Source organism: Octopus bimaculoides, chromosome 8 (assembly GCF_046866305.1).
Source record: "Octopus bimaculoides isolate indiv1 chromosome 8, ASM4686630v1, whole genome shotgun sequence".
Lineage (NCBI taxonomy): Eukaryota > Metazoa > Mollusca > Cephalopoda > Octopoda > Octopodidae > Octopus > Octopus bimaculoides.
The window spans coordinates 40,501,991-40,516,452 of NC_142935.1; the positions used below are offsets into that span (position 1 = coordinate 40,501,991).

Consider the following 14,462-nt stretch of genomic DNA (forward strand, 5'->3'; position numbering starts at 1 on the left):
CAGTTCTTGTTGAGTTGAATCATTCCAGCTGTGACCATCCTGTCTGCTATTAGGCTGTGTAGCTAGAGCTACAGTATCTAATGTAACCTTCATTTCCCATGACTAGGTTGTAGTTTGAGGGAGAATTGGTTGCCGTTTGTTACAGGTTTGGCAGCTATACATCATTAGCTCATAACAAGTTTATTTACAAAACTTGGTGTCAGACTGCATGCATGCACTAGAAGAGAGTTGGACTTGATGAGGAAAAAAAATGCGTTATCTGGAAGTTTTTGAATATTTTTGATATTTCTGATGGAAATGATCGAGACAGTGAAACACCAAACCAAATACTTAAGTGTATTTAGTTTCATGTTTCTTAGTTCTGGTTTTTTTAACTTCCTCCAGAATTAACTTTGTCTTGTTTTTTATTTTATTGACAGTAAGTACAAGTAACATTGGAGTAAAGGAAGCAGCCCCTTTGTGGTCATACACCCTGCTAAGAATAGCTGCAAATTCTATAGACCACTCTTTACCAACTTTTGATTAAAAAAAAAAAGACATGTTGGATAACGTAGTTCCTGCTGCTTTGTATGAAAAAAAAAAAGAATGTAGAATAGTCATGATTATAAGCCTTTAATCATAAGCCTGCTTAATCAGGGCTGATGTGGGGTTAACCATTTAGCATTCAGACTACTTTGTCAAATGTAATGCTTATCTATCCGCATTGTTTTGAATTAATCATGCATTATCCTGCAACTTTGAGATTTTGGTGATGTGACTTCATTTTTGGAATGACATAGTAAGGTAGATGTGAGAGGCTGGATTAGGCCAGTTTGAGCATAAAACAGGTAGAACATTTGGGTTAGATATGGCCAGTTTAAATGTTAAAGGGCTAAACAACTACCAATGGCATACTGAAGTTGGTTTACCCAAGTCCTTATGGAGGCGTATGGATTAATGGTTAGGGTGTTGGACTCATGATTGTAAGATTGTGGTTTTGATTCTTGTACTGGGTGATGTGTTGTGTTCTTGAGCAAAACGCTTCATTTCCCATTGCTCTCGTCCACTCAGCTGGAAAAAATGAGTAACCCTGCGACAGACCAGTATCCTGTCTAGGTGGGGAATTTATATACCATAGAAACCGGGAAACTGGCCCTTATGAGTTGGCATGTCTCAAGAAGGTAACTAACTTACTGACAAGTTCCTGTATTTATTGGCTTGTTTTCCCCCAAAATCTTATACTTGTTGGCCTTGTGCTTATTCAAAAGTAATCTATATTCAATGTAACAAAGGTAGGGAGTTTGAAGAAGAAATGCTAGAATACATGGCCTAAATGATCTGTAGTATTTAGTTTCTTTACTTTAAATTTCAAGTTTAATCATTTGCCTGGCCAAAACATTTTTACAAGTTTTCCCTAAATGTCTGTTTGTTTTCAGACTTTTAGACAGCCCTTGTTTTATATGCTCCCATCATCATCATCATACACCTGTTTTCCATGGGTTGGACAGCTTGACAGGAACTGATAAGGCCAAGGGTCGCACCAAGTTCCATAATCTGTTTTGACTTGGTTTCTATGGTTGGATGCCCTTCCTAATGCCAACCACTCCACAGAGTGTACTGGGTGCATTTTATGTGGTACTATCACTAGTGCTTTTTAAGTGGCACCGGCATCAGGTTACTCTGCTGCTTGAAGATAATTGGGATTATGTGTTGTATATAAATGCATTGACACCAGGGAAATGTGTCTTCTGTATCACATGATACACAGAACAGGCAAAGGGTTAAATAATGCCAGCACCAATAAAATATACTGTAATGGAAATTAGATACAGTTTACTGTATTCCTTCTTCAATAATGGTTTTGTACTGCACAAAGAATTCAGTGGTAGCATCTAAAGAAAGTCGATAGATCAGAAGAATTAATAGAAACTAGAGCATAATAATGGTTTAAAATTTTGGCACAAAGCTAGCAGTTTTGAGGGAAGGGGTTTAGTTGATTGCATCAGCCCTTAGTGGTTAACTAGTGCTTATTATATCAACCTGGAAAGGATGAAAGACAAAGTTGACTCGGCAGAATTTGAACTCAGAATGCAAAGAGTTGGAAGGAATACCACAAAGCAAAGCATTTTGTCCAACATGCTAACAATTCTGCCAGCTTGCCACACAGCATAATTATGGTCTTGTGATTTTTTTCTCCCTTTACAGTGTTCAAATCCAGCACATGTCAACTTTATTCTTCACCCTTCCCTGGGGGTTGAATATGATTGACTATGCCTTAGTTAGAAGCCATTCTAACTTTAGCACAGTGTGTATTGTTAGCTTTTTAAAACAATAATGATGGATTGCAAGAATCTGTAGAATATCAGGCATAACGCCTTGTGGTATTTATATCCCTTAACATTCTGGATTCAAATCCTAATGAGTTCAACTTTGCCTTTTAGCCTTCTCTGGGGTCAACAAAATATGTCCCAGCTTAGTTGAGGAGTCAATCAATACAGATCAACTCTCCTCTCATTAAAAGTGTATAGCGGTGTTGTAACTAAGATGGTGATCAAACATCTGAAGACATGGAAGTCATTTTTTTTTAATCTTGCAGAAAAAAAAAAAAAAATTAATCAGTGTTTTTTTTCTTTTTAATTTAAAAAAAAATTTTATTTTTATTTTATTTTATTTTATGTTTCTTGTGCATGTCAAATTTTGGTTTTAAGTGTTACTGTCTTTAATTCCTTTTGTTTTTTGGGTTTTTTTCCTCTGGTTTTGATATTAAAGATCATTACAGTTGAAATTTGTCTATCATCAGGATGTGTGAAAAAAAAGTGATGTACATACATATTTAACTCACAGAAAAAAAGAAAGAAAGAAAGAAAGAAAGAAATCAAAGAAAACTATGATTTGAACTTTATTTCAGGCAGAGAGCTGAGGACGGCCATTGGATACTTCTCTCATACATGAGCTCATAGTGGTCTCACTTCAACGAACAAAATGACATCGGGTGCACAACCAACAGCTGCAGGTCGACGGAATTGCTTACTAATACCTCACTTCCACACCTAAATATTAGAGACAGTAACAATTCAGCAAATGCTTTCTCTTATGTGCATTTTATAAGTTTCTGTGTGTGTGTTTCACCTATTTTATATATTGCTTCTATAAGGAATATGAATGTGAGTGTGTATGTATGTCATGTCAGGCTCATGTGTGTGTGAGCGTATTATAAACACAAATCATGAATTTGGTATTCCTTTATTTCATCTGTTACGTATGTTCTTGTGTTTGATAATTGATGTCATATTATAAAGGTGATTTAAATGCAATTTACAGAGCAATTTAATCATTCTGCAAATTAATCATTCTGAACATGTTTTTAGGCAAGCCCTATTCAGACTGTGTAGTATTTAATGGTATCACACAGCAGAGGGAGTTTAACATGATTACTATTAAGAGTTGCAACCAAAATGACAATTTTGTCACACACCTAATGCATCCATTTCTAATTTATACTCTCACACACACACACAACGTGTATGTGTGTGCCTGTTGTCAGTTCAGTACCATAATTTCATGCTGGTATTTAATAGTCTTAACATGGTAATCTTTTCTGAAATTTGTTGCAGTTTTTGAAGCATGAAACAAGATGGGCTTGTCACTGTTGCTCTGTTTGTCTTCTTGAAAATGTCTTATAAAATTATGCTGTCTGCAAGCTGATGTTGAAGACACATTATGATGTTTTTTCTATAAGTTTCCAGCACATCAGGCAAAGCACCAGTGGTCACCATATCCAAATTCCTGAATACTAGTGTGAAACTATGAAACTGAAGTGACTACAGGTACTAAATAGATATCTATGTCTCTGAGTGCTGTTAGGCCTGGTAATCTGCATAAAGGCTTCAATTCAGGTTAACTTGTTTAACTGCATCAAAATATTTATCTGTCATGATTTGAGTTACTTAAAATATGCTCTAAGGCATATATTTCATGGACTGTAGAATGTCTTATACCACTCTGTCCTTTTAAAGTAGAATGGTGCATGGATCAAGAAGGAAGGGAAAAGAGAAGGGATATGGGTACCTTTTAGCCAATTTTAGCCAAGTTCCCTCTATTGCAAGCATTGAAGTCAGGTCTCTGGCCTGACAGGCCTGGCAAAGGATGATGGATACATCTCTCCTTCCTTTTCTGAAGAATTTCCTCTAAACATGTTTATTGATCACTTTATGAGGCTTGATTTGATTAGAGTAGTTTCAAATTTGAAATCTTGACTTTAAAATGTGACTTTAAATTGCATCTGTTAGTGGAACTTTAGTTTGGGGGTTCCAAGGTTTTGAAGGGTGTTGAACCACCTCTTGGCTACTTTTGTTCCCTCATCTACTTTCACCGAGTAGTGACACCTGTCAGGGTCTCTTCTACAGGTTAAATAGCATCTAGCCATCTGAGCAAGGGTATGTTGAAGTCATGAGATGCAGCATGATGGATAGAAACTATTTTGGCTGGAGAACTTATTTGATCAATGGTGAATATCACTAGATGCTGACAAATTGTCAACGGCCAGGATCATCCAGTTCAGTTAGAGAACTATTGCTACCAGCTATCAAAAGACCAATGTGACTAAAACCCAAGCTAGACATTGATGCCTCATCACCCAATCAAGATGTCTGTCTTGGAAGAGTTACATTTGTCCAGGCAAGTCATCGGACATAAATGAATGGAGTCTCAAATCATGTTTTAATATCTTTTCATTACAGAAGATGGCAAGCTGGCAGAATCGTTAGGGAATTAGGTAAAATGCTTAGCAGCCTTTCATCCATTTTCACATTCTAAGTTCAAATTCTGCAACGGTCAGCTTTGCCATTCATCCTTTCAGTTGAGTACTGGGGTTGGTGTGATCAGCTTGTCTCCTCCTCTGAAATTCCTGGCATTGTGCTTATGATAGAAGCTAAGGTCTTTTCATTACAATTAAAAAGGTTTGAAGAGATACTGAAGCTTGTTTTATTTGCAATGAGTGCAATCTCAGTTGTTAACACTGCTTTAGACTCTTGGATAGGATGCTAAGGATTGCAACTGCTTTGGTACTGTTCTATTCTGGCATTCTCAGGCAACAGTGCTTTTCAGTGTGAACAGCATTTGTGGAACATGATGTATGAATCATCTGCAGAATCTTCTCCCAGTAATATTGAGGTGTATTATCTAAGCCATTAATTACCTAAATTAATCAATTTCATTAGGATTACAGGAAGTACTTGCTATGGTGTTTCATATGCCACTGCATGATTACTTCTGTCAGAATGAATATCAGAATGGAAGTGCTAAGCAGCATAGGCTCTCGTTTTGATGGTTAAATATAGTTTTGATTTTTTAGCAGTAATATTTTGTGTGTGCATATATAATGTGTGTGTGTGTATATATAAATACACACACACACACACACACACACACACACACACACACACACACACACACACACACACACACACACACACACATATATATATATATGTAGCAAATGATCCATAGAGACTAGTTGTTAGCTTTAGTAAAAAATGTTTTTAAATATGTGTTTGTGTATATAAATTTTGTGTGTGTGTGTGTGTATGTATATAAATTCCAGGAAACAAAGTACATTAATTATAGAAATATTTGTTTATCATTTCTATGGCTAATTGAAAACCACATCCAATTAAATATTTATTTTGGTGAACACATTGAGAGAGAGCATTCGCTGGGTTACATTGCATGAACATTAATCAAGAACCTATTAAAGTGTTTTTAAAAATGGATTTTTAGGAACAGAAACTAACGAAGAAAACTTACTTCTTGCCATTTTTGGAATTTATGCTTCTTTTGTTAAATAATCAAAATTCTCTTCCTTTTTCATATTTAAACCATAGTGTTTTAAATACTATATATACATACATACATACATACATACATATATATATATATATATATATATATATATATATATATATATGTATGTATGTATAAATGCACACCATTTTTATTTTTATTTTAAACAAATCACAAATTTAGGAAAAAGTATAAAATAAAAATAAAATGATAAACAGGCATGTAAATTGAACAATTTTGAAAACAAGATCTAGCACCATTTATGATTTAAAAACAAATTTTGTTCTTCTTTTACTTCAACTTCAAAACTACAATCTATCTTCTTAAATGTACACTTCATTGTGCATATTATTTATTTTTTGAAACTCTTTAATTTCGTTCTTGGTTTTATCATTGTTTCACCAAATACATTTCTCATCATATTTAGCTTGATTTTTGTTTAGGCTGATTTTTCTAATTTTCTAATTTCAAAAATTTTTTCTCTCTCTCTTTCTCTCTCTCTCTCTCTCTCTCTCTCTCTCTCTCTCTCTCTCTCTCTCTCTCTCTCTCTCCATTTAGAAAAGAAGCCATTTTTCGATTCTTGTGTTTTGTATTTTTGTCTGTGTGGTAGAAAAATATTATAGAAAATTTTTTTTTTTATTTTTGAAATATTTTATTCAATATTATACTTTCCCTTAGATTATTCTCTTTTATTTACTTCTTCCTTCCTAATGTTCTTGAAATATTCTATTCAGTTCTGTTTTCCATTTACTACAATCTAGCTGGAGTGGGTGGTAAAATTAATAGAAAATTATTTGTTTTTAAATTCATTTTCTAAATAAATTTTAGATTCAAGTGTTAGTATTTGTCATAAATGGTTAAATTGAGGTTCTGTTGCAGTGTTTTCTGCTTTTCTTTCCTTTTATTTCTCCTGCTTCCATTAATACCTTATTTGTTCGATAAGCACCAGACATTGCTGTTAATGCTTTTAATGGCATTGTAAATAGAAAACTTGAGACTGTAGGAATTAGTTGACTCCAAAAGAGATAACTTGGAAGGTTTACATGCTAGGACAACAAAACATTTGAGAGACGTTTTATTTTTATGTCATCCACATTTTCTTGGTGTGATAGTTTTTCGTATTTAAACTTTTACATATTATTGGATTGATAAATGCATTTATTTTTGGAGGCCCTCTCAGCTACTAGCTAACCTCGTTTTGAAGTAAGTGGGGGAGAGGCAAGGAAAAATATGGAGCAGAGTTTCATCTTAGTCTTGATTTCATGACCTTGTGGCTAGCACTCTAGCATATTAACTCCACAACCATTCTGCTTGATTATCGGAAATATAAGAAACATTAAGGGACCATAAATATGACAACAGCCACGTGAAAGACCAAGTTATAAAGTACTTTTTAATATATAGTGGAGGGAGATAGTATATAATTCTTAACTGCTCAACCTAGATAGATCCGGTATGAAGAGCTACAATATCATTAGCAAATGGGTATTTAACCATAGCTTTGTTTCAATTCTAATTTTTTTTTTTGCTTGTTTTATTTCTATCATCCTCAATGGAAAAAAAGTAGATGGTACTCAAAGAGGCTTTGGACAACTAAGCTAGTAGGTCAACTGAGGGAGGAGAGCAGGTGTCAATGGACCCTCTATCAGATTTTCTTTTTTGCTCCAGTGTATATCCTGCTCAGTTGATGGGGGTCTTACCTTTTGGGTACTTGGGGACCTCAACAGTGCTGGTGCCATGTGTAAAGCACCCAGTACACTCTGTTAAGTGTTTGGTGTTGGGAAGAGCATCCACCTGTAGAAACGATACCAAAGCAGTCATAGAACCTGTCAGAACCCCCTAACTCATTTGCTCTTGTCAAACTGTTCGACCCATGCCAGCATAGAAAAAAGGATGTTAAATTATGATGGTGATGACTACCTTAAGAAACAATACAGGAGGTAATTTATCAGGCTACTAAACCTATATAGATACACCTCTTGAGGGAACTCTTCTGACAAGGAGACTACAATGGTTTTAGTCATGCATTGCCGAAAATATTACACAGTGGAACTGAACCCAAAACGATATGGTTGGGGAGCAAGCTTCTTACCACACAGTCATATTTGGACCAGTCTATAGAACAACATAGTTTTGAACTTATGATCTTTGTATTCAGTGATCTAACATCCCAAAGACCCTTTGGCCTTGCCAAATACTATTGCTGCAATGAGAAGCAAAAAAAAAAAAAAGGAAATACAAAGAAAAAAGAAAAAAATATGAAAAAAAAAAATGTACCTAAGTCACCTTTTGGATAATCCCATCAGTTTATGAAGTGAGGTTACTTGAGCCATTTTCATTTCTGTTAATTATAATGAAAATACAACTAACGTTTAGCAAATGTGAACAACATGTTGTACGTATACAGGATTAGCCATGCTGAGAGATTATCTTTAGCTGCATCCAAGGAAGCATGATTGTCTGTGTGCTGGATGACAGTGGTCAGGGAAAAGGTAGAGAGTGAAATCCTATTTGTCATTGAAAGTTGCTGGTTTTGAAAAATAAAAATAAAAAATGAAAAAAAAAAAAGATGCTGAAGATTATTGTAAGAAAGGGTGGTCATGGATAGGAGGATTATTATCGTTAAGAACAACAAAAATAAAATAGAAAATTTTTTTAAAAATATCATGAACCCAAAATATAACAATGTCACTGAAAGATTTCACAGGCCAGATTACCTGTGTAGCACTACGTTCTTTGATGACAGTTTGGAAGATACCAAAGCTGATTATTTCTGGGAATTACATTACCATTGATTAGTTTATAGATATACTATAATTTATCCCTATCCACCACTCTTTTAGATAATCATAGACATTTGTTTGTTTTTTTTTTCCATTTTTTCTTATTTTTGTCTTTGCCGTTTTTATTATTTTTCTATGGGGATTTATTATTGAACTAATATCCTATATATCATGATAAGAATTCTTCAAGAGGATTATCTTATAGTGCAAAGGGAATTATTACTTTTAATTGAAACTACCTCCTCTTATTTCATTCCTTCCTCTTTTCTGCTGCTCGACCCTCATTCAATTCCATCTTTTATCTCTAATTATTCTACTTCCTTCACTCTCTCCCTCTTTCCCCGAGTGTATTTCCTTTCCTTCTTTTTGTACTCTTGAGAAAAATATATCATTGTTATGTAGTCTCAGTTCAGCTCTGACCCAGTCTGAAAGAACTATAATCAAAACTGTACTAGCCATGGTCATCATGTCTTTTATTCATTCAGTGTATATCTTAGGACTGCATTATCTATCATATCATTATTTCTTTTAAGAATAAAGCAGCAAACTGGCAGAACCATTAGCACTTTGGACAAAATACTTAGTGGCATTTCATCTGTCTTTAAGTGCTGAGTTTAAATTCTGCCATGGTCGACTTTGTCTTTCATCCTTTCATCATCATCATCATCATCATCATCATCGTTTAACGTCCGCTTTCCATGCTAGCATGGGTTGGACGATTTGACTGAGGACTGGTGAAACCGGATGGCAACACCAGGCTCCAGTCTGATTTGGCAGAGTTTCTACAGCTGGATGCCCTTCCTAACGCCAACCACTCAGAGAGTGTAGTGGGTGCTTTTACGTGTCACCCGCACGAAAACGGCCACGCTCGAAATGGTGTCTTTTATGTGCCACCCGCACAAGCCAGTCCAGGGGCACTGGCAACGATCTCGCTCGAAAATCCTACAGGAGCCAGTCAGGCGGTACTGGCAACGGCCACGCTCAAAATGGTGCATCTCATGTGCCACCCGCACAAGAACCAGTCCAGGGGCACTGGCAACGATCTTACTTGGCTTGCCGGGTCTTCTCACGCACAGCCCATTTCCAAAGGTCTCGGTCCGTAGTCATCGCCTCGGTGAGGCCCAATGTACGAAGGTCTTGCCTCACCACCTCAGCCCAGGTCTTCCTGGGCCTACCTCTTCCACGGGTTCCCTCAACTGTTAGGGTGTGGCACTTTTTCACGCAGCTATCCTCCTCCATTCTCACCACATGTCCATACCAGCGCAATCGTCTCTCTTGCACGCCACAACTGATGCTTCTAATGTTCAGCTTTTCTCTCAAGATACTTACACTCTGACGGGTATTCACATTGACATTACACATCCAACGGAGCATACTGGCTTCATTCCTTGCGAGCTTACGTATGTCCTCAGCAGTTACAGCCCATGTTTCACTGCCATGTAGCATGGTTGTTCGTACGCATGCGTCATACAGTCTGCCTTTTACTCTGAGTGAGAGTCCCTTTGTCGCCAGCAGGGGTAAGAGCTCTCTAAACTTTGCCCAGGCTATTCTTATTCTAGCAGCTACACTTTCAGCGCACCCACCCCCACTACTAACTTGGTCGCCCAGATAGCGGAAGCTATCGACTACCTCTAGTTTTTCACCCTGGAATGAGATAGAAGTTGTTTCCTGTTTGTTTGCAGTCTTTATTGCACCTGAACATCTGCCACAAACAAAAACTAACTTGCTAGTTAACCTGCCTTTGATGTTGCTGCACCTCTTATGTGTCCATAGCTTTCAGTGTTGATAAAATAGGTACCAGTCAAGTACTGGGGTTAATGTAATTGACTTGCCCCTTCTCTTAAAAGTTGCTCACCCTGTGCCAAAATATGAAACCATTATTTTCTTTGAGAATGTAAGGAGGAAATTTGATGCGATTTGTAGCAGATTGAGTACCCTCCTATAATCTGCTTTGTAGACTGCGACACATGGTAGATAGATTTGGATGGATTTTCTAAATTTCATTTTTCTTCTTGGCTGCTTCTTTGGTCATGACTTTCTACTTCATCAAAAATGAGTTGTGATGTCACTGGTGCCAAGCTATATTGGCCTTTGGTTTTCCCATGAATAACATTGGCGGTGTTGAGAGGGGGAGGCTGGTATGCATGGGTGACTGCTTGTCTTCCATGAACAACTTGTGCCTCGGAGGGTAACTTTCTAGGTGCAATCCCATGGTCATTCATAACCGAAGAGGGTCTTTACTCTTTACATATATGAGAGAGTAATCTGAATGCTAAAAGGTTAACCTACACCTACACCATCATTACTACCACTAATAACTGCTTTTAAGTTTGTCACCCTTTGACAAAGCACAACACAATACTCCTTGCCTTGGTCTATTTGTCTCTGAGAGGTTGTTAACCTATATTTTCTCATACAAGTAGGAATGATACTTTGTTGTAACAATATTTTTTTATGAAAACAAAATAAAAAAGAAAGAACTGAAAATGCTAGTAAAAGAAAAAAAAAAAAAAGAAGCAAGCCCACAGATTTGTCAAAACCTTACTAGTCATAATTACTCTATATATCTCAGAATATTTCTTGCCAAATTAGGAATCTCTCATTGAGTTTGTGGTGGTGGTGCTAACAAGAAGCTACCATATTGCAGGACATTGTATTCCGGTTCATATATTCTACCATATTGTTATGGTGATTTATTTTAGACCCAGCTCCAGTCTGGTTGAGTAAACAAAATCAAAAGCATTTCCACTCATCTGGCCTCACTCATCTGGCCTCACTCCTCCAGACAGTGTATAGAAGACAATGCTATTGAGTGTATCATTTCTTTTCCAAGACTGTTTATAGTGTGATTTGAGGAAGGTTTGGCTGCAATTTCTAGTATGTCAGCTTGATGCTCCTTAATGCTAGTGTTTATATATCGATGTCTACTTTCTGATAACCAATCATGTTTAATCAAAAGCTTTCGAAACTTCAATTTAGCCAACCTATTTTTACCCCTTCTATTCTCCACCCTCTTCTTTCATCTCTCCTTTTTTTCTTTTTCTTTTTCTCTCCCTTTTTTCCTTTTGTTCTTCCCCTATTCTTTATTATTTCATTTTAGTTTTCTTTCTTCACACTTCCCCCTGTACCTTTATTCCCCACTTCCCCTCTTATTTTCTTCCCCCTTCTCCTACTCAGTCTTATTCTTCTCTCCTACCTTTGTTTTCCTCTTCTTTTCCTTCTCCATTCTCACCCCTCCTATACCCTCATTCTCCATATGATTAGATCTATGTTCAGGAACAGATTATATCTTGAATTCTTTAATGGTGCCACCACTACATTAACAGACAGAACTACTTTGGTTCTAGCTGATTGTTCCATTGCCCTCCAATATTGGAATTTAATGCAATAGCAAGTCTGCAGTTGTCAGTTCTTGTTTAGCCCCAAGTTAGCACTGATTGAATAGATCTATAATCAGGCATTCCAACGATGACCATCCTGTTTTTGTTTTTTTTGTTTTTTAGGAATAGAACTCTCTAGATCACATTATCAAGTGTATCATTTTTTTTCTTTTTATAAATTGATAGTGTATGGTTTGAGGGACATTTCACTGCTGTCTCTTGGAGATTAATTGACCATATCAGGCTTCTTCATTGGCTCAGCTATCAGTAATAGAATGGTTACTGGGTTACTGTAGTGGAAACATTGTAGGTACAAACTTGCATTTGGTGTTTTATTATCATTGAGCTGAACATGTCATTCTGCATTGCTTCAGTATACCTAGCTGTTGGCAATAGGTAACCAAATTACTTAGCAGTTAGATAGCAATATCACTTTATAAAAGCTATCTGAAATAAACTGCTGTCCTATCCAAGAAGTAGCTTTACTTTCAATGCCTTTTATACCGACAGTATAATAATTGACTGTGACAACTTTCTCGGTTAAAATTCACACTTATTAGATGAAATTAAATTACACTCTTTGGAATTATTGAAATTCCAGTCTTCAGAACCAAAAATTAGTATTAGTAAGAATTATTCAACTGCACCTATTCTCTCAACAGTGCACAGATCTGGTTAATTAGTGAAGAAGTTTACTTTGCAATCATAAGTTCTGGGTTCAGTTCCACTGTGTATCTTGCCGAGCAAGAATTTTCCTAGCAAGGTATTGTGTCTATCAAAACCTTTTGAATGAAAACTGATTAGACAGAAACTTTGTGGGAACTTGTAGCATGGTTGGCATTCAAAGATCCATTCTTGTCACATCTTGCCATGGTGATTCTGTATAAACTTTATGGATTTATTGTCTGTGGAGTGTTTGGCAACTGAGAAAATTGGAATACTCTTCACCAGAACCAACATAAGTTTTGCTATTTCCTTTACCAAATTTTGATTGTGTCTAAAAGAGAAAATATTAGCCAGCAGTAGGACAGTGGTGTTGTCAGAATGAGTAGATACAGAACTGGGCTAAAAGCCAAACAGTATTTAAATTTGTTTTTGTTGATTCTGAGTTTTGAATTTCATTCCATTCCTTGCAGGATACATAAGCAGTAATATTATATATACTAGGGTCAGTGGAGTCAACTATTTCTTCTCAGCCACTAAGTTGATCTTTGCACCTGATGGAATGAAATTATTCACTAACTGTAATAAACCTGTGCTGTACTTCACCTGTCCACTCATTATTTGACTCTACTGCACATTATGCACAAGTACCTAGGTATATGCACATTCACACCAACACATGCACTCTCATTCACCTACATGCACTCACATGTATACTTGCATGCACACAAATGCTGCCTAAGATATATATATATATGTGTATGTATGTTTATACTTAGATGCTCTTTCACATATCTTTGTAAATACACCCCCCTCTTCTTAGAACAATTGCTTTGAATGCAAAAAGTTGACTGTTTGTGTGGTTATTAGTATTTGGTAATAGAGTAAAGGCCCCTTTTGGTTATGAATGACCATGAAATTGCACCTAGAAAGTTACCCTCCGAGGCACAAGTCTGGGCTCAGTTGTGTATGGAAGACCAGCAGTCACCCATGCATACCCCCTCTCCATGCCACTGATGTTATCCATGGAAAAGACAAAGGCTGATACAGTTTAACACCAGTGACATCACAACTTATTTGTACAGCTTAGTAAACTGGAGCAACATGAAATAAAGTGTCTTGCTCAAGAACACAACACACAGCCTGGTCCAGGATTTGAACTCACTACCTCATGTTTGTGAGCCCAACACTCTAACCACTCAGCTGCATGCCAGGCAATCCTGTATTACAATCAATACCAACAGTACTATCGCCATCACCATTATCATAATCACTACCAATACCATCACCACTACTATACCAGTCATATAACTAACCACAAACTACACCAAAGAAGCCTTTATTAGGTCACTTGACTTACTAAAAATAGCAACCAAATTCTCTCAAATCACATTGTATCATTAAAAAGAAAAAAGTAGGATACTTTAATCATTATAGATGTGTAGCTGTGCAAAATGATGAGTTGGTCAAGGCTGGAATGTCTTTGAATGAAGTTCTGTTTAATCAGAGCTGGTTGAGACTAAACAGCATCATCATCACCAGAACTATGTATCCTGGAAAACCAGATTAGCCACTTGGTTAATCTATTAGTGGTATTCACATGCACTAGTGTTCACTACAGATGCACATACATAAAAGCATATGTACCCACACACTGCCACACATATACATGTAGACATAGTCACAATCACACACATACATGTATATCTGCATGAACACATACACACACACACACACACATATACATCTCTGCATGCACACACACACACACACACACACACACACACCATATATTTCCTCCTTCGTTTTGTTAGAA

General features: G+C 36.5%; 1 protein-coding gene across 9 annotated transcripts in view; it reads left to right on the top strand.

The window, feature by feature from the left end:
- Positions 1-14,462, top strand: part of LOC106884438 (guanine nucleotide-binding protein subunit gamma-1) — a 303,773-nt gene that overhangs the window by 260,889 nt on the left and 28,422 nt on the right. For 3 of the 9 annotated variants that reach the window (XM_014935824.3, XM_089356364.1, XM_089356365.1), the window contains exon 3: positions 2,888-2,992. The exons of 5 other annotated variants lie outside the window; for them this stretch is intronic. In XM_014935824.3, the coding sequence (XP_014791310.1) occupies positions 2,962-2,992 (31 nt within the window). In that variant the 5' untranslated portion in view covers positions 2,888-2,961. Of the gene's footprint in view, positions 1-2,887; positions 2,993-13,124; positions 13,152-14,462 lie in introns of those variants that run through there. One more of the 9 variants, XM_089356370.1, reaches the window with a different exon arrangement.